General features: G+C 41.8%; 1 protein-coding gene across 10 annotated transcripts in view; it reads left to right on the forward strand.

Annotated features, from left to right (window-relative positions):
• Positions 1 to 14,257: 14,257 nt before the first annotated feature.
• BAIAP2 (BAR/IMD domain containing adaptor protein 2) overlaps positions 14,258 to 21,137 on the forward strand; it is a 137,689-nt gene continuing 130,809 nt past the window's right edge. For 5 of the 10 annotated variants that reach the window (XM_060764291.2, XM_060764289.2, XM_060764292.2 and 2 more), the window contains exon 1: positions 14,259 to 14,477. In XM_060764291.2, coding sequence (XP_060620274.1) covers positions 14,400 to 14,477 — 78 coding nt within the window. In that variant the 5' untranslated portion in view covers positions 14,259 to 14,399. Of the gene's footprint in view, positions 14,478 to 21,137 lie in introns of all 10 variants that reach the window. The other 5 variants (XM_060764297.2, XM_060764296.2, XM_060764298.2 and 2 more) reach the window with 4 other exon arrangements.

The raw sequence follows: 21,137 nt of genomic DNA on the forward strand, positions 1-21,137 counted from the left end.
CAGCTATCAATAGGTCACATAGTCAAAAGAGAGAGGGGGGGGGGGCATGTGGTCTGCAGCCCCTCCTACAACTTCTCAGGAACCATAGAGTAATGGAAACTACACACCAGAACATACATACAGGAAACAGAAAACAACAGGATCATAGATAAACATTGCTAGAGAAGGCTTGAAGAAGGTTGTCATTTCCAACAGGGGACCTCTTGTTAGGTGACAAAGCTGTTAAAACTGTCATGTGCTATAGTTACATTAAATATTCATTCCTGGGGCAAGGAATTCATTACAATTAATTTCTTATTTCTTTTTTTTTTTTAAAATTTTTATTGCATTTTTGTGTAATTACAAGGAAAGTGGGGGAATAATTGTGGAGGAGATAGTAAAGTAGGAAAACAATGATAGATATAGAGTGTTGTGTAGGAAAAAGGCCTACACACCAAAAAAAAGATAGCAACAAAAAACAAAAAGAAAAAGGAAAAAAAAAAAGGGGGGGGGGGGAAGGGTTAAAAAACCAAAAATTGGTGGACTTCCATCTGTTCTTTGAAGATCTTTAATTATATTGAAAAGAGCAATAAAAATGGAAAAGGAAGAAACATCCAAATCCTTAGTCTGTGAATAAATTGTAGCAAAATGAAAAAAAGGGAAAACTTTCATTTCGAATAGTTCAATATGCTTTCCTGTGGTTCAGTTATTTTTATTCTATATTGGTAATTTTCAAGGAACGACCTCTATATTTTGCTGTTTTAGATAACTTCTCACTGAGTCCCAATTTGTCTGTTTTTTCGGTTTGCCGTCGTTCGGTGTCAGCCAGAACGTTAGTTCGTCCATGTTCATTATTTCTAATATCTTGCATTGCCACTCTTCAATTTGCGGTGTTTCACTCTGTCTCCATCTTTTGGCGTATACAATCCTGGCTGCTATGGTCAAGTAATTGAAAATAATATCTTTATTTTTATCTCCTATTATATCGTACATTCCTAGTAGGAAGAACTCTGGTTCTTTTCGTATTTTTATATCGAGTATACTTTGTATATTATTATGAATTATATTCCAAAAACTTTTTGCTTTCGGGCACGTCCACCACATGTGGTAGAGGGACCCTGTATGTTGATCACATTTCCAGCATCTGTCAGGTGTCCTCTTATTAAACTTTGAAATTTTTTGTGGTGTGATATACCACCTATGTATCATTTTAATTTGGTTTTCTTTTAAGTTATAAGAGTAGGTGTACTTCATTTTCTGGTTCCAAATCTTCTCCCATTGTTCCAAACGGATTTGGTGGCCTATATTTTGTGCCCATTTTATCATAGATTCTTTTATGTGCTCCGTTTCTGTTGTCCATTCTAGTAATTTTTTGTAGATTTTTGTTATTATTTTATTTTTCGTCTTCATGATAGTATCCCAAAAGCCCTCCTCATTTCCAAAGTTTAATTCTTTATCAGTCTTATAACAATCCAGTATTTGTCTATAATTCAACCAAGATAAAGTAGTAAAAGTTTCTTTAATTTCCTTTTCTTCTTTCAATGTAAATGTCCCTCTTTCTGATCTAATTATATCTTTGTAGGTGGGCCATGCTTCCCAGCCAAGCTCTCTTCGTTGAAATGCTTCTAAGGGTGACAGCCATATTGGTGTTCTTTTGTAGAATCTTTTTTTGTATTTTTCCCAAATTTTTATTAGACCAGCTCTAACGTAGTGATTAGTAAAGTTTTTTTCAATCTTAATTTTATCGTACCATAAATAGGCGTGCCACCCTCGTCTTAAGTCTGCCCCTTCCAATGTCAGCATTTTCCTCTTTTTTAAAGTAGTCCAATCTTTGATCCAGCTAAGGCAGCAAGCTTCGTAATATGTTCTGAGATCTGGTAGACCAAGGCCGCCTCTCTTTCTTTCATCTATTAGGATTATTCTTTTTATCCTCGGTTTTTTCCCTTGCCATATAAATTTGGAAATATCCTTGTTCCATTTACTAAAAATACTCATGTTTCTTATTATTGGTAAAGATTGAAAGAGAAATAGCATTTTTGGGAGAATGTTCATTTTAATTATCGAGATTCGGCCTAATAATGATAGTTTTAAATTTTTCCAATTTTCCAGATCTTTTTTTATTTCTTTCCATTTTTGTTCATAGTTATTTTTCATTAGTTGAGAGTTTTTTGCTGTTAGTATTATTCCCAGATATTTTATCTTCTCTACTATTTGAAGTTCCGTTAAGCTTGCGAGTTCCTCTTTTTTATTTTTTGAAAGATTTTTTGTCAAGAGCATTGTTTTTTTCTTATTTATTATTAGTCCTGCTACCCTCCCATATTGATCAATTTTTTCCAACCACTTCAAAATATTTTCTGTTGGGTTATTGACAATACAGATTATGTCATCTGCATATGCCCGTACCTTGTAATTTTCTTTGTGAATTTTGATGCCTCTTAGCTCCGGATCATTCCTTATATTATTTAATAGAGTTTCTATAGCCATTATGAATAGCAGGGGTGAGAGGGGGCATCCTTGTCTCGTTCCCTTACTTATTTTTATACTTTTTGACTCTTGTAAGTTTATTAACATTTTGGCTTCTTGTGTATCATATATTGCATCTATGGCGTTGATAAATTGATATCCGAAGTCCATTTCTTTCATTAATAATTTGAAATAATCCCAGTTCAAATTATCGAATGCTTTTTCAGCATCTAAACTTAGTAGGGCTAGTTCTTCCTGATTATGTTTTTCGAAATATTCAATTGTATTTATTATAGTTCTTACGTTGTCTTTGATCTGCCTATTTGGGAGGAAGCCTGACTGCTCTTCTTTCACCCATTCATTTAGGAAAGTCTTCAATCTTTCTGCTAGGATACTCGTAAAAATTTTGTAATCGGTGTTTAAGAGTGAGATGGGTCTATAGTTTTTCACATCTCGTGGATCTTGATTTTCTTTTTGTATCATTGTAATATGAGCTACTTTCCATGATTCTGGTATTTTATTTTGATTATTTATAATTCCATTCATCAATTTTCGTAAGTGTGGGGTCAGTTCATCTCTCATAACTTTGTAATAGGAGGCTGTGAAGCCATCGGGGCCCGGTGCCTTATTACCATCCATTCTCATTATTGCCTTTTTAATTTCTTCTTCCGTTATTTCTTTGTTTAAATTTAATCTTTGTTGCTCTGTTATTTTTGATAATTTTTGTTTGCCCAAAAAAGACATAACCTCCTCTTTTTTTATTTGGTCTTTAGCATAGAGTTTTTGGTAGTATTTATGAAATTGCTTCATAATATCTTGGTTATTTGTATATTGTTTGCCCTCCGCTACTATTTCAGTTATTATTTGTCTTTGTCTTCTCTGTTGTATTTTCCTGGAGAGCCAGCGTCCCGGTTTGTTTGCATGTTGGAAGTCTCTTTGTTTCATATACTTTAATTGCTTAGCTAATTGTTCTGTTTCTAATTTCTCTCTTTGGATTTGCCATATTTTTAATTCTTGTTGTATTTTTTTGTCCGTTGGATTCTGTTTTAGACTTCCTTCTAATGTTACTATTTGTTGGGTTATCTTTTCCATTTTTTGTCTCTTAAGTCTCTGTCTATACGCATTTTGTTGGATAAGATGCCCTCTCATCACCGCCTTGCTGGCATCCCATATTATTTGTAATGGCACTTCTTGAGAGGTATTAAGTTGAAAATATTCCTTTAATATTTCTTTATTTTTGTTTATATCTTCTTCTGATTTTATGAGACTATCATTTAATCTCCATCTATAGGTTCTCTTTAATTCATTGAATACTAATTTCTTATTTCTAAATAGTTACTTCTAAGTTCTGATAAGTAACCAGGGATGACACCGGAGGAGATCAATCCCTTTTTACCCTTGTTTTAAGACCTCACAAGAGTAGTGATCAGAAATGTATGTGTGTATGGCATTATTAAAGCATATATGTTTGACACATACTGCAATTGAATCTTCAACACATCCAATATAGGTTTTTAGATATTTTCTTTTAATATTGGCTGCTGTCCTGAAATCTTTTTTTCTACCCTCATTGAAACCTGAAACAATGAGCACGCTACACTGACCATTTAGTGCAAAAGGCCAGCAAATCAGCTCCATGGTGGCTGAACAACACACAGAGCTGATCTGGCTTAATGCTGACCAAAGCTGCTTAACATGGCCTTGAACCGCATTAACCAAAGTTGCGGGTTGCTCTTAATTTCCCCCCAGAATCCATAGCAAACATCAATTTTGGGCCCATATAAACAGTTGGGTTGGTTCCAAGACAGAACTGGCTGCAATTGTTTACAAACCATCCTGTGTTCCTGGGGCTTGGGTGTCCCAGGAAATACTCCAGCAGATGAACAACCAGCATGACCCATGTTGAGCCCACTGGCCACCACAGCTAGAAAAACAGGTGTGGACAGTAAGGAAGGCTGTCTGGTGCTGCCAAACTGTCAAGATTCACTCCATCCTCCTCAGTAGCCAGTGTGCGTGTGCATGGCAATCTAAACCATCCCAAAGCCAATCCAGTGCTTGCCATGTTGGATCAGCCCCAGGATAAGTGCTCAGTGTAGAACCGCCCAATGCTTCTGCAAATAATTGGAGAGATGGGATCTCAGATCAGGTCTAATAACACTGTAACTGTGCTATGCCAACTGAACTCAGCTAGTTCATTGTGTAACCAGCCCATGCCCTGAGAAAACCAAGCCAACCTGTAAAACATGGACCAGATGGCAAACCTAATCTGTACAGATTTTTGGTCTGATGCAGGCAGGCCATACTTATGTTCTTAAGGATGCCTTTAATCAGCCTTCAATATCTCAGAGTGAAAAGGGGTGTTTCCAGATGGAAGAGTCCTTATCCTACCAATTAAAAAAACACAGTGCTGCCTTTCTGTCTTTTCCTCCTTAATTTATTTTCTGTGGTAAGGTAAAGAAGTGGTTGGGAAACATAGGAGATGACAATCAGAAGATGACATGATCCCGATATAGAAGTCTGGAGACGAGGCAGACGGTTGCACAACAAAAGCACCTTGGAAACACCCAAACAGTGTCTAATTGCTAGGTAGCAAGGCGTTTTGAAAGAGTATTTTAAGAAGGGGGAAAGACTTTCAAAATATACATTATTTCTAATGTACAGATAACCTGTTTGCCTGTTCCTTATTAATTAATTGGATTACTGAGGTCATAGGTTTCCACAAAAACAGTACTCTAATCTCACAAGTAGTACTGTAGTTCAATGCTTAAATCACTAAACCATGCTAGCTGTCTATAACTTGACACTGTAACTAATTCCTTCTGATCTCACTACCACTTTGAATTAGATCCAGAAATGGCAACTGTAAAGATATGAACAGTCTGAAACTGTAAAGATATGAACAGTCTGTCCCAGTTAAAATGTTAGTGGTTTTTTTAAAAAAAATAAATAAATAAAAATACTAGCTGTAGTTTCCAGATCATCTTCATGCATTGTGGTAGTCTGAATGGGAGGTCAACTATAACCAAACTGTCCATGGTAGGTTGAATAATAGCAGCAAATGTCCTTTTGCTAGGAAGATTACTTTGGCCTCTAATGATAAATAGGGATCTATATACATACACAAGCAAGATGTGGTAAAGTAATATGTTGCTATTCCTGTGAAACTATTCCTTGATAATATATGCAGTGTCCGATAAGGAAGTGACATACAAAACAATTGAGTTTTGCAAGAAATAAAGACTACTCATAAAAAAGTCTTACTCACAAGGTCGCCGTGCAAGCCTTTTTACACACTCACCCTCCTCCCCCACACACGTATCCATGGAGAATAAGGTCCACAATACTTCCGGCAAAGTAAAGCATATATTTTGGCGTGTGGGTAAGTGGAACGTTGGATCAGTGAACAAGGGAGTTGTACTATATGCACATACCCACATGAAGACACCCATATAGTTTAGTCGGTTATCTGATCTTTCCTTTGTGTATTCCAAAATGTGAATTTCTGAGACAGCCTTATTTGTGTTTCTGCAATGACTTCACCTCAAGCTTGAGTGTATGGCCTCTTGCTCATTTCATCAGGAACTCTCACACTGATCATTTCATTTTAAATGTCAACAGTTTCACAGCTTCTCAAATAATTATTAAGGAAGCAGAGGAAGTAACATCTACAGTGGAAGCAGAGGAAATGACATCTTCTCAATGTTAGTGAGGTATATGAACCTGAAAAAGTAACCTGCAATTTGAAGACAATTGCAATTAAGGTGTAATTATTTAAGCCATGATAAGGCTGCAGGGAAGGCAGATTGTGTTGATAAGCCACTTTCTCAATTGACTGTTATTTCTGAAAATATGGGAAGAAGCTCTGAAGGAGCCATTGCAGCCCTGTTATCAAATGTACATAGCTGAAAAATGCAATAGAGTTTCCCTTGTTTCAATGGTTGGTCAAAGGGATAGCACTGGATGGGTTGTGTGTTTGTGATCAGACAGTCTGCCCTGGTTTGCTTTATGAGTGTGTGTGCCTGCCTGGTTTTGCTTTTGTGCAGAACATGATAGCCTCCATCAGCAGCACCACCAGCATACCTTGGACCAGAGGCAAAGTCACTCTCATTGTGGTTATGTGTCTCAAAAACAAACTCTCTCAAACAAAATCTTGGCATCCCTCGAAACCCGAGCCATTCTGTTGTCAGAGTCTGGTAGTCTTTGACTCACATCTGCTCTTGAAGTACAGTTACCAAGTGAAAAAGGGAATTAAGTGGAAGTAAAAGCCAGAGAAAAAGGGTCACCAGTGCATTTTGGACTTTGAAATTAGTACAGTAACTTATGTATTCTGTCATTCTTTCTCAATGTGACCCAGAAGTAACACTAAGTACTAAACAAGCAAAGAAAAGCCAAGCAGGTTCCCGTATGTCTGTCTGTGTGTATATTGTTTTGGAAGGAGACCAGTCAACATATAGTGTGATTGCTGAAGCTAGTGCTGGACCCCGGAGAATACTCTGAGGGACTGGTGTGTTTGTGAATATGTATGTGTGTGAATTGGTGGGATGTGTGGATATTCAACATGATGTGTAAATGGAAAGAGTACTGGGCTTCTCCTCCCACTCATCAATCTTAATGTATTACATAAAAATGCAATATTTATAAACCTTTCTAAAATATTTATTTTTCACCCCTCTGCTTTCTACTTCCTTCTTTTATGACTTCAAGCTCAGTTTCAGCTATTTTTTTTAATGTAATGGTGAATGTGGGTTGCATCCACCAATTTTCCAGCTTCCAAGGAAAATTGATTAATAAATTATGTGTTTTTAAAAGGCTACAATCCTAATCATGCTTAATGTATATTAAGACACATACATCACATTTGGACTTACTTCTGTGTAAACATGCTTAGAGACATATGGCACCACCATGTAAGATATCATAAACAGCTGTCATATAAAGTAAGTCACACTTGCCACGAGTCAAATATAGCTGGTTAAGTGTGGGTTAAGCTTCTCCACCACCGTTTTGTTGGTATGGAGGTCATGGTGTTGCCCAGAAGAGGAAATAAACCTTGCAAGTTCAAACAGCCCTTGTTGGCATAGCCAATTATGAAGAAAGCTGTCATTGGAGTTCATCAACATCTGAAGGGCCACATTATTCCTGTCTCAGATATAACCTTTTAAAACTACATGCTCTAACATATACCTACTAAGTTTAATGGGTCTTACACCTAAGTAACTACATAAAATGTATATATTTATATATGTGTATATAGTAATGTAATGTACTATTCCTATTGCCCTGTAATTTGTTCTCTATTATGAGCTACAAGGCAGTAGGGAATGCAGTTAAAACAGTGTCAATGGGTGGGGAGTGCAGAAATGATATATATCAAGAAATGGAAGCAAAAAATGTGTAGGTGGTGTTAAGAGAGCAAAATCAGATCTGCCATACTTTATTGGTACTTGCTTTGAAATATGTTTTGCATAGGGTAGACAGGCAATGGCATAAGGGGAGAGAGGGAGGGAGAAAAAGAGGGAAGGAAGGAAGGAAGGAAAAGAGGGAAGGAAGGAAGGAAGGAAGGAAGGAAGGAAGGAAGGAAGGAAGGAAGGAAGGAAGGAAAAGAAAAAAGGAAGGGGCAGAAAGACGAATATGCAGTAGCAACTCCCAAGGGCCCAATCTACACAGACCATTTAATGCAGTTTCAAACTGGTATTGAAAAAAGTTGTTTCGCTGTGCAAATAATTGCACAAGAAATCCTGGAACCAGTTTGTGGCCCAGATAGTGATGACACAAACCAGAAGCACTGATGTGCACAAAAGGCTTTCTTTTACATGCTTTTGTAGGAATTTGCTGTCTGGCCACTGTAATCTGAATGGTCAGTATAGATGGGGCCAAGGAGAGAGTGGGTCAGTTCACTGTTCCAGAGCATCTCACTCTGCCCAATTGATGGATTAGCTGAACCAGTTCACAGCAAAGCGAAGACTCAACTATGGATTTCCCAGTGATTTCTCTGAGTGGGGATTCAAACCCATGTAGTCCAACACCACATTGGTTCTCTCTGTTATATGCATGTTCTGTGAGAATAAACTGTACCAGGATACAAATCAGGTACTAGTGTAATTTTTTGAATGTTATATGTGAGAAACTACTTGTGGATAATCTGATTACAATATGTGTACAGGTGTATGCAGACTGCTTGTGTTGACTGTGACATATGAACACGCCTTATAGAATCATAGAGTTGGAAGAGACCTCGTTTGCCATCCAGTCCAACCCCCTGCCAAGAGGCAGGAAAATCACACTCAAAGCACTCCTGACAGATAGCCATCCAGCTTCTGTTTCAAAGCCTCCAAAGGAGGAGCTCCACTGCTGAACAGCTCTTGCAGTTAGGAAGTTCTTCCTAATGTTTAGGTGGAATCTCCTTTCCTGTAGTTTGAAGCCATTGTTCTGTGTCCTCGTCTCCAAGGCAGCAGAAAACAAACTCCCTCCCTCCTCTGTATGACTTCCCCTGACATATTTTACATGGCTATCATGTCTCTTCTCAGCCTTCCCTTCTGAAGGCTAAACATGTCCAGCTCTTTAAGTTGCTCCTCATAGGACTTGTTCTCCGGATCTTTGATCATTTTAGTCACTGTCCTCTGGACATATTCCAGCTTGTCAACATCTCCCTTCAATTGTGGTGCCCAGAATTGGACACAGTATTCCAGGTGTGTGTAGAGGTGTAGTATGACTTCCCTGGATCTAGGCACTATATTCCTATTTGTACAGGCCAACATCCCATTGGCTTTTTTATGCTGCTGCATCACATTGTTAGCTCATATTCACCTTCCTGTCCACAAGGACTCCAGGATCTTTTTCACATGTACTGCTCTTGAGCCAGGCATCCCCCATTTTGTATTTTTACATTTCATTTTTTTCTGCCTAAGTGGAGTATCTTTCATTTTTGTCCCTGCTGAACTTCATTTTGTTACTTTTGGCCCATCTCTGTAATCTGTTAAGATTGTTTTGAATTGTGCTCCTAAAAATTCTTTCTTATGAAAGAGTTTGATACATTGTGGTAGATTATGCATGGCAGAACATTCAACTGTGCTATATTTTATTGTGCTTCAGAATGAGTAAAGTAGGGAATGCAGTTGGGGGCTCTTTTCTTAGAGTGTGTGCCACTAGGAAGAGAGGTGTATCCCTCAGGCTGCTGACATTGTGGGGCAAGAAATGGTGCAAAACTATGGAAGGACTGATATCTCACCTGCCCTTAACCCTCTAAACCTGCTTAGTGCCTTCTGGTGTAGTGGAAGATGCAGTTTTGTTCTCAAAATGCCAATTTCACCAGCTTCTGGACACACTTTGGGAGAAAAAAGTCTTTTGTTCTTTAGGGCCTTGAGGGTGTATGTGGTTAAATTCTAATACTTCTAGAATCGTACCTTCTAACTCTTTCTCAGGACATGTGGGAAATGAATTGTTCAGAAGTGAGGAGAAACTCTTTGTACATATAAAGAACCACTTGTTATTTACTGAGTGCCTTCCAGTTGTTTTTACCATATGATGATCCTAAAGGTTTTGGTTTTTTGTTTTTTTTTTGGAGCTGAGAGTGTATGACTCACTCAAGGTCACCCAGTGAGCAACAAATTAATCTCTGGTCTCCAGAGTTGTAGTCCAACATTCAGACCATTGCACCATGCCAGTTCTTGAAGAGCCATTATCTTAGTTTATACTATTGGGGGAGGGGGGAAGAGTCAAGCAGCAAACCACAACCAAACTTTGCTGAGCTCCCATTCAAATGAAGCCATATTTTTAGAAGGATTGTAGGATGGAGTGAGGAGGGACTATGAATGAAGATGTCTAATCTATTGGTGGACCTTACTGTAGTACTCCACGTTGGTGGACTCCCAACTTCCACCAAACCTAGTCACATACAACTCCTCTGTTGCAATAGCTCCATTGGCTGCCAACTTGTTTCTGGGCACAATTCAAAGTGCTGGTTTTGACCTCCAAAGCCCTATACGACTTTGGTCCAGGCCCCATCCCTACTGGCCTCCCACAAGCCAGACTTTCTTCTGCCAGCAGACATTTCAGGAAGAGTAAGTGGCATGATGATGCGGAAGTGTAGGAGGGATTCGGAGTGGGTGGTGGTTGTGAGTTTTAAAAACTATTTTAAGTACGTTTATTATATTTTATCCATTTTTACCTTAATCCACACTGTATTATTTAATTGTTTTTTATTTTTGCATTCACATTGTTTTAAACTGTGATCAGATTGTGTAGTTGTGAGCTGCCTCATTCTCATTACTTTGGGGACAGACTATGTATGTGTGTTTTGTGAGAGGGTAGTTGGTATTACTTGACCTATGAGCCCAGCCTAATTACAGTCTGTCCTCCCTATCCACAGCTTGAAAATATCTATATATCATCATGCACTATCACTCAAGGTATTTCAAGTCAACCCTGACCAGGACCGCCTTCCACTTGGAAACCAATGCCTTCACTGTGGAAGAACATGCAAGGCAAGAATAGGGCTCCACAGTCACCAACAGATCCACCATCAAGATACTTGACTTGGAAGGCCATCATACCCGTACAACAAATGATTGCCTAAGTATCACTCATGGTCGAATATTATTGTCTTCGAGAAGTAGAGTCTTGAGAGCGGGTTTGCAAGTGGCTGCAGAGACCTATTCTGGATTTGCATGGTCGATCACAATAAAGACATACATTTCCAGATGGAAGGTGGTCCCAACTAGGGTTTGTTTGACATGCCTTCCTCTTCACATATCTCCCTTTCACCCTCTTTTTGTGCCTCTTCAATGTTCACAGCATTGTTGGTAACAGCTGACAGTCCGTTCAATCACTTGTGGGCCAGGGTTTCCCAGTTCTTGGTGTCTATACTGCATTTGTAAGGTTACCTTTAAGTCCATCTTTAAATCCCTTTTGCTGTCCGACGTTCTGTTTTTCATTCTTGATCTGAGAATAAAGTACTGTATATACTCGGGTATAAGCCGACCCGAATATAAGCTGAGGCACCTAATTTTACCACAAAAAACTGGGGAAATGTATTGACTCGAATATAAGCTGAAGGTGGGAAATATAGCAGCGAATGGTACATTTCAAAATAAAAATAGATACCAATAATATTACAGTAATTGAGGCATCAGTAGGTTAAATGTTTTTGAATCTTTACATAAAACTGTAATGTAAGATAAGACTGTCCAGCTGATTCAACCATCATTCTGACCTTCTTCCATGTAAATGTGCTTACGTATCCTTCCAATAATAATAAATAAGGAGTAAAATAATAAATGTAATAATAATAATAATAGTAAATAGTGTAAAATAATAAGTGTAATAATAATAGAGTAAAATAATAAATGTAATAATAACAATAATAATAAAGTCACCCATGGGCTGAGAAAGGCGGTATACAAATATAGTAAATAAATAAACAATAGAGTAAAATAATAAATGTACTACTACTAATAATAAATATAGTAAAATAATAAATGTAATAAAATAACATAAGTGCAATAATAATAAATATAGTAAAATAATAAATGTAATAAACCTTAACTCAGGTATATGCTGAGGGGAGCTTTTTCAGCCTAAAAAAAGGCACTGAAAAACTAGGCTTATACTCGAGTATATACAGTAACTGTTTTGGGAGACTGTGATTGGGCATTTGGACAATGTGGCCAGTCCAGCAAAGTTGATGGCAGAGGATCATTGCTTTTGTCTGAATTGTGACGTTTGTCCACTTGTCTATCCAAGAGATCATCAATCATCTATCTATCTATCTATCTATCTAATAAGAGTGAATATATATATGTTTGTGGGCAAGTATGTTTGTGGCCGATTTCCTATTGCCTCCCACTTCCAGAGACCATTGTGACCCCCACTGATGACGGATCAGGACCAGGTTTGGCAGAATCCCATAACCAACAGAAAATACCTGAGGATTTTTTTTTGGGGGGGGGGGGGGCTGACTTTGATTTTCAGGGAGTTCTAGTTCATCCACATTCCGAGAACCCTGTGAACCCAAACAACAATGGATCTGGAGCAAACTTGACATACATCCCCAACATGACTAGCTTTTAAGTACTGGTGGAATCTGGTATGATGTGACTTGAAGTCCACCCATGTCATTATGCATTTTCTTCATGGGACCATTCATAAAATAAAAAAAAATTGACTTTTTCAAATAAATTGTGTTACAAATTACCAAGTACATAAACCAGGCATTGCTGGGTACCTAAGCTAGTATATAATGAAACTGAAAATATGTATGTATATATGTTTGTGGATATGTATGAATGTCTATGTGAGATTTCCAAGACACTTTTCTGAGAGCACAGTGATTGGCCCAAGCTTGGTACACAGACCAATTCTGGAGGGGTTTGGGGATGATCGGCCCAGCATGATGGGAGCTGCAGCCCCCCCCCCCCCCCATACACACACACACACACATTCAGAACCCCCACCTGTGATGGATCTGGACCAAACTTGGCACACAGACCTCCCCCCCCCCAAAACAACTTTAAATACTGGTGGGGTTTGGGGGCAATGACAGTTGTAGTTTATCCACATCTTTATGCATTTTCCAATGGGACCATTCATAAAATCCAAAGGCCAACAGAATGACTACTTCTGGGTTGTTGTAGGTTTTTTGGGCTGGCCATGTTCCAGAAACATTCTCTCCTGATGTTTTGCTTGCACTTATGGCAGGTATCCTCAGAGGTTGTGAGGTCTGTTGGAACTTGGAAAGTTCGGTTTATATATCAGTGGAAAGTCCAGGATGGGAGAAAGAACTCTGGTCTGTTAGAGGGAGGTTTGAATGGTTCAATTGGCCAACTTGATTACTATTTGACGACCTAGAAGTTTTCAAGGTCTGGCTTCTTACTACCTGGGGGCATCCTTTGTTGAGAAGAAACAGGAAGCAGAACGAACACTGTCTGTCCCTGATTGTTTCTCCTCTGGAGCTCCCCTGTCTTTATGATTTTAGAGGTTTTTTAAAAATACTGGTAGCCAGATTCTGCTCATTTTCGTGCTTTCCTCCTTTCTGTTGAAATTGTCCACATGCTTGTGGGTTTCAATGGCTTCTCTATGTAGCCTGACATGGTGGTTGTGGGAGTGGTCCAGCATTTCTGTGTTCTCCAATAATCTGCTGTGTCCAGGTTGGTTCATCAGGTGCTCCGCTATGGCTGACTTCTCAGGTTGAATTAGTCTGCGGTGCCTTTCATCTTCCTTGATTCGTGTTCGTTCTGCTTACTGTTTCTTCGGGTCTCAAAGCTACCTTTCTGAAAGCAACCCTAGACGTTGCCATTTGAGGTAAGAGACGCCGCTGAGTTCTGCCCTCGCGTTTCAGGGGACTTGAGCACCCGCGGATTGAGCACAGCCCAACGGATACCGGCTCCCTCTGTGTACTCGGGGGCCCGCTCTGGCTCCTGGGGTGCCTCCCCGCTTCCTCGGCGAGCACCTGGAAGTCGGTGGGGAGTGACGGAGGGCGGGGGCGGCCCCTTCCCGGGTGGCTCAAAGCCTGGGTCTGCGCGGGAGGGCACGGCGGCGGCGCCTCCTCACCCCCGGGGGCGGCGTGGGCAGCGCGGCGGGCGGGCGGGCGTGCTGCCTCCCCTTTCCCTGCGTGGCGCCTCTGACTGTGCCTGGGGGAGGCGTGGCCCCCTCCCCTCGCCTTTCCCCGCCTCCCTCCCTCCCTCCCTCTCTCTCGGTCTTCGCCGGGGAAGGACCGAGGAGCAGCAGGCGGAGCCGGAGCCGGGGGCGGGCGGCGGAGGCGGAGGCAAGGAGGCAGGCAGGGAAGGAAGGAAGGAGGGAGGGAGGGAGGGAAGGAAGGAGGGGGCCGGCCTCCCAGAGGCCGTATAAAAGCCCCGCGCCCGGCCTCTCCGCCCTGCTTGCCACCGGCTCCGCGGAAGCTTCCCGCGTGGATTCGCTCGCGCGTTCTCTTCCCCTCTTTCTCTCTTTCTGCCCGGCCGCCGATGGTGCTCCCCGGAGGGGCCGGCCTCGCCATGTCGCGCTCGGAGGAGGTGCACCGCATCACGGAAAATGTCTACAAGGTGCGAGGGGTCCGGGAACAAGGGGCTGGGGGGGGGGGGAGTGGAGGGGGTGCCTTTCTTCGCCCCCTTCTCGCCTTCTCCTTCTAGTATTTCGCCTTCTACTCTTCCTCCCCTTCTCTTCCTCCCCTTCTTCGCCTTCTCTCCTTTTCGCTCTTCTTTATTTCCCCCTTCTCTTTCTCCTCTTCTCCTCCTCCTTCTCTTCCTCGTTCCCTTTCCTTCTCCTCCTCCTCCCTCTTCTATTTTCTCCCTCCTTCTTCTCTTTCTCCTTCTCCTCTTCTTCCTTCCCTTTCCTTCTTCCCCCTCTTCTATCATTCTCTCTTCCTTCTCCCCCTTTTCTCCTTCTCTCCCTTCTCCTCTTTCTCCCTTTCTTCTCCTTCTTTCCTCATTCTCTCCTTCTCCCTCTTCTGTTATTCTCTCTTCCTCCGCTTTCCTCTCCCTTCTTCTCTTTCTGCCCCTCTCTCCCTTCTGCCTCTTGGCATTGCTTCTCTTTGGCGCCCTTTCTTTCCTTCCCTCCCAGAGGAATAGCTGGCCTTTTCCTGCCAACTTGCCTCTACGGCGGGCACCTGTTGCCAGACCCGGAGGCTTTCTCGTTCCTCCGCCTCCGCCTCGCCGGGTTTCTTTTGCCTTGGAGCCCTGGATGGGGCGAGGGGCTCCTGTTCTTTCGGGCTGCTGGCTGCTTTCGAGGCGCCTGCCTTCCTCGGGAGCCGAAGGCGACAGCTCCGGATGTCTCCACCGCAGAGTGAACCCCGCAGGGAGCACGGGTTGCTTTCTAACTGCGGAGATGGGCAGGGAAGGGGGGCATTCCTTCATTCACCCCTCAATCCACTCACCCGAAGCGCTGTGAAGGTTTCGTGCAAAACCTAAAGCCCTCTCCCCCTATGGAGCTACATCTCTTGTGCCGACAGGTCGGAAGTTCGAATCAAGGAAGAGTGGGTTGAGCTCCCTCTGTCAGCTCCAGCTCCCTATGCGGGGACATGAGAGAAGACTCCCACAAGGAGGGTAAAACAAACATCCGGGCGTCCCCCGGGCAGCATCTTTGCAGACGACCAATTCTCTCACACCAGAAACGATTTGCAGTTTCTCAAGTCGCTCCTAACACGGAAAAAAAATCACTGTAGAATGAATGCAGCTTGAGGCCACAAGGCTTCGTAGTATGAAACCCAGGGAGCTACAGGATGGTAGTCTTTGGTAGGGATGGCTAAAGACCTTGTAAAACGACAAGTCCCATGATTCCACAGCATGGAACCATGGAAGCCCAAGTGTTGCCAAACTGCATTACCTCTCCACCGTGGACCTCATCACACGAGAGAATGAATCCACTTTAAATCCGGTTTCTGCCTCCTGCAGAATTCTGGGGTTTGTAGCTTAGTGAGGCTGTTAAAGGCTCCTTCCTATACTACAAACCACAGAATTCTACAGGAGGCAGAAACCGGATTTAAAGTGGATTCATCCTCTAATGTGATAAGGTCCCCGTGTAGACGGAGGCACCATAGACAAGGCAAGCTAGCCCTCCCTTTCCTTGCTGCTTAGAAGGCAGTCAGACTTCTCTCCCTCCTCTCTCTCTCTCTCTCTCTCTCTCTCTCTCTCTCTCTCTCCAAGCCAGCTGGCTTTTAGTGCCCAATTTGTGTCAAGCCAAGGAAGCCAAGAACTGCATTTTTCGTGCTCCCCTTTTCCCTTTTTTGGCCACGACGGGTTAGATCCCGCTGAAGCATGAGCTGCCCTTTGCCAGGCTTTCTATATAGCAATCTTTGCCTTGATCAAGTTCTCCTCTCAACCTCTTCCTTCTTGTTTGCTTTTTGTTCCTCTTTATTCGGTTTGGAAATGAGGGAAACAAATTGGTTTTTGTTCTGAAACGGGTGGAAGGAGATGCCTTATGTAAGAGCACAGCTGACAGGTGACTCCTGTGGGGGAGCATTGGGGCTTTTTAAAAAACAGGGGTGAACTTTTTCCTCCTAAGAGTGAAAAAATGGTCACCTGGACCAGACTATTTTCATAATATTGATAGGAAAAGCCATCTGTATGGCACTGTGATGTACTATAAGGAATAATAGAAATACTCTAGGTCAGGAATGGGCAAACTTGGGCCCTCCAGGTGTTTGGACTTCAACTCCCACCATTCCTAACAGCCTCAGGCCCTTTCCTTTTCCCCTGCAGCCACTTAAGCGGCTGCAGGGAAAATGGAAGGGGCCTGAGGCTGTTAGGAATGGTGGGAGTTGAAGTCCAAACACCTGGAGGGCCCAAGTTTGCCCATACCTGCTGTAGATGCTGGGAGAAGAGAGCAGGTTGCCCTCCACAGGTGTGGTCTTTGATTCTGCCCTCATCCTGAAGGGTTTAAGCATTATAATCGCCCATGATCTTCACTTCAGAGTCAGGCAGAAGCATCAAAATCCGGTGGACTCCTTATCTTCTGCGTTCTTCTGAAATGTGGAGCTTGGAACAGTCTAACAGCTGGTTATGACATCCCTAATGGAGGTTTCTGTTGAGTAGCTTCAATTGCTTCAGATCTTCATGTTCTAATGGGTTACTTGAATGATCAGATTGCTGGTGTGTGTTAAAGGCGAGGCAGCTAATGCATAAGCGAACACTGTTCTTGCTCTTTGTAATGTCTCCACTTTTGTTTTTGCCTTGAGATTTGGGTCTCTTGAGTCATGTGTTACATTCAAGTCCATTTCGTGTCACTGGTAGAAAGAAGAGATGATGGGGATAATGGATAATGGGGAAATGGCACTTAACTTGAAACCTTTCCCTAGAGCAGGGTTTCTCAACCTGGGTGGGTCACAAGGGGGGTGTCAGAGGGATCACCAAAGACCATCAGAAAACACAGTATTTTCTGTTTGTCATGGAGGTTCTGTGTGGGAAGTCTGGCCCAATTCTATCGTCAGTGGAATTCAGAATGTTCTTTGATTGTAGGTGAACTATAAATCCCAGCAACTACAACTCCCAAATGTCTTATTTTTCCCAAACTCTGCTAGTGTTGACATTTGGGCATATTGAGTATTCCTGCCAAGTTTGGTCTATATCTATCATTGGTTGGGCCCACATTGCTGTCTGAATGTAGGTGATCTACAACTCAAAACCTCAAGGTCTACAACTCAAAAACTCAAACCCTTTCACTATTTTCTGTTGGTCATGGGAGTTCTGTGTACCAAGTTTGGAGTTCAGAATTCTCTTTGATTGTAGATGAACTACAAATTCTAGCAACTACAACTCCCAAATGACAAAATCAGTCCCCCCCCCCCCAACCCCACCAGTATTCAAATGTGGGCGTATTGGGTATTTGTGCCAAATTTGGTCTAGTGAATGAAAATACATCCTGCATATCAGATATTTACATTACGAATCATAACAGTAGCAAAATGACAGTTATGAAGTAGCAACAGAAATAATTTCATGGTTGGGGGTCACCACAACATGAGGAACTGTATTAAGGGGATGCAACATTAAAAAGGTTGAGAACCACTGCCCTAGGGTATGATGCAGAAAGGAGAAATGTTACACTTTTTGGTGGCATAAATATCTACAACTCAAACCTGTGGTTCTCAACCTGTGGGTCCCCAGATGTTTTGGCCTTCAACTCCCAGAAATCCTAAGAGATGGTAAACTGGCTGGGCTTTCTGGGAGTTGTAGGCCAAAACACCTGGGGACTAACAGGTTGAGAACCACTGATCTATTGGGTGTCATGCCATTCACATGTGTTTCTTTGGGGCACAATAGTTAATGTGTCACTCTTGGACAGCTGCTCCAAATTGGTTTCCCTCTCAAGGTGGTGGTTTTTGAAAAGTAGTAGAGACCTACTTGTGTCTCACATTGAGCTCTGAGGAAGAAATTAAGCACATAGAGGTACAAAAACATTCTATGTGCTTGATTTCCTCCTCAGAGCTCAATGTGAGACACAACTAGGTCTGTACTATTCCTTCACCGGCACATATGTCAGCTGCAGAAATGATAGTTATATGCACAGATGGTGCTATCCATGTGAGGGGCAGGAGCCTCTTAATGTAGATCTTGTAGCAATGTATCACACCTGAAGGAACCAGTAATGTTCCTATCTTAAGTACTGAGCAAAAATAGTTTTCATATTTGCCAAGATGATTGTTGCTATGCCCTGAAAGTGCTTGGTGATGCTGAAGCTATCATTTCATTCAGAATCTAATGCTTTCAGACTAAAATTGAGCCATACCAGTGTCTTACAAAATGTACTGCTTACAATTCGAGTGGCCAATGTGAGCCAGTTCTTGTGTCTTTAAACATACTCTTGGCCTTTGCTTTACAAGGGTAGAGATCTAACCTGAGAGAACACCTCTGTAGGAATGTCTAGGTTTTATAGTGTGACTTTATGGTCAACTTTCACTGGACCACAGAACTGCATTGGAGGACCAAAAGATTCCTAGAGAAAACATTTCATGAATAATCATATCCACAAAAAAATCAAAACTGTTAACTGTGGAAGGATGAGTGTACATGTATTCCCCCCCCCCCTCCTTAAAAGATGTACCAGAGGGTTATTTTTATGCTTAGGTTTTTCAGTTGATTTCTGATTTTTCAGTTGATCTTTTCTTATTTGTGCATATGGGCCCTGCCTAGACACCATGAGGCCATCCAGATGATGTTGGGTTGCAAGATCCAGCTTTCCTTACCCATGGCTATTTTGACTAGAGTTGCTGGGAGGTGGAGTCCAATAAAGTTAGGAGGCACTGCACTTTTACCTACCCTGCAGTAAGCTTATAGTGGTATGGTCTTATGAGCTTTGATGTAGTAGCTGTCAGGATCCAGAGTGAGGGATGACTCATAACACATTGTTTCTTCACACACTGTTGATAAGCCTTGTGACACACAGTACGCATAGGTGTTTCTGTTGCCGAGTGCAGCTAGAGATGGCTCTGACCAGAATCTATTACTGTTGATGGATTTAGCCTTTCTGGCAACCCAGGTGGTACAATTTTCCTTCCCACCCCTGAGTGCAACAGTGACCCCTTCCACACAGCTGAATAGAATCCCACATTGTTTGCATTGAACTGGAATATATGGCAGTGTGGACTCAAGATAACTCAGTTCAAAGCAGATATTGTAGGATTTTCTGTCTTGATATTCTGAGTTATATAGCTGTGTGGAAGGGCCCAGTATTCTCCTCATCTCTCCCACCTCTACCTGGCCTACTTGTATCACTTGAATCCTTGCTTTGGAAGAGTTTTCCACCCTCCAGAGTGCATATTAGAGGATGGTGGGGGGCTCAGGGTGTAAATGATCTCCTTCTGTATCTAGTGGGGGTTTTTTTGTTGTGTCAGGAGCAACTTGAGAAACTGCAAGTCACTTCTGGTGTAAGAGAATTGGCCATCTGCAAGGACGTTGCCCAGGGGACGCCTGGATGAATTGATGTTTTCATCATTCTTGTGGGAGGCTTCTCTCATGTCCCCGCATGAGGTGGTGGAGCTGATAGACAGAGCTCATCCACCTCTCCCCGGATTCGAACCTGCGACCTGTCAGTCTTCAGTCCTGCCGGCACAGGGGTTTAACCCACTGCGCCACCGGGGGCTCCTGTATCTAGTGGTGAAAGAAGACTATCAATACATGTACCATCCTGGATCCCCTGGCTGTGTGTGCACCCAGAATTTGCTTAAGAGCCTGAAGCAGCAGCACAGTTATATAGCACTGCTCTCTTATGCTAAGACAATATGTTTGGCAAGGAAGGCAGAGAGGAGTGTTTCTGGCTCCCTTGCGAAGTACAGACATGTGTTTGCTCCTGAATCAAATCTATGTAATACTAGGTTGGCACACTGAAATATCACTTAGAGTTGAAAAGCTAAGATCCCCTTCTTTAATTATAGGTGGAAAATTATTTGAAAACACTTGTGATAGTCCTCAAAAGCTCTTCCGTTATCATAAGTACTGGTTACAGCCTTTGCTGTAATTAAAAGCCAGAGCCAATTAAGGTAGTACCGATGTTAACGGGTATAATTCATATACCAGTTAATGATAAACGGATCAGTTATTGACATTCACTGTTTTTTGCATTTTATTTTGAATAAAATTATAGAAAGTGAATTGCTTTTTTGTTAGATTTGTTCAGTATGTAGTAAAGATAACTGAAAAGTTCTGCCTGTCCCAGAAAGTTGTTGGCAGTGAGGCAAAACTATGGTGAAGGAATATCAACTCTAATTGACCAGATGGCACATAATAGTAAATGGAAGGAAGTGTGTTAAACTCAAGTTACACTTGTGCCAGTAAGGAGTAGCATTGAGGCTGTGTTGATACATACCTTAGATACTGTTTGAGCAATGAAGTTGCATCCCAATGGACTTTCTAGCTGATTGCCATAGATAGAATTGCCCTACTTTCATTAACACCTCAAGTCTTATGGCACATTTATATAATTGACCTTGATGTGCTATATATTGCTTGGGTTCTATACAAAGGTTTTTCATTTGGCTGCCTTAATTTTCAAACAGTTTTTCAAAAGAATATCAGTGGATGCTACGTATAATCCCATGTTGTTAGTAGTAAGCATTTTGAAAGTGCATTTCAGCTACCTGAGGTGTTTATCCTACTTCTTTGAATTCTTGCTGTGGCAGAAAGATTATTATTAGCTGCAGATGCCAGTGGATAAAGGTTGAGCATGGGAAATACTAGTCAAAGAAGGACTTTTGAGATTGTGGTTGCAGC

Source organism: Anolis sagrei, chromosome 2 (assembly GCF_037176765.1).
Source record: "Anolis sagrei isolate rAnoSag1 chromosome 2, rAnoSag1.mat, whole genome shotgun sequence".
In the NCBI taxonomy this organism is placed as follows: Eukaryota; Metazoa; Chordata; class Lepidosauria; order Squamata; family Dactyloidae; genus Anolis; species Anolis sagrei.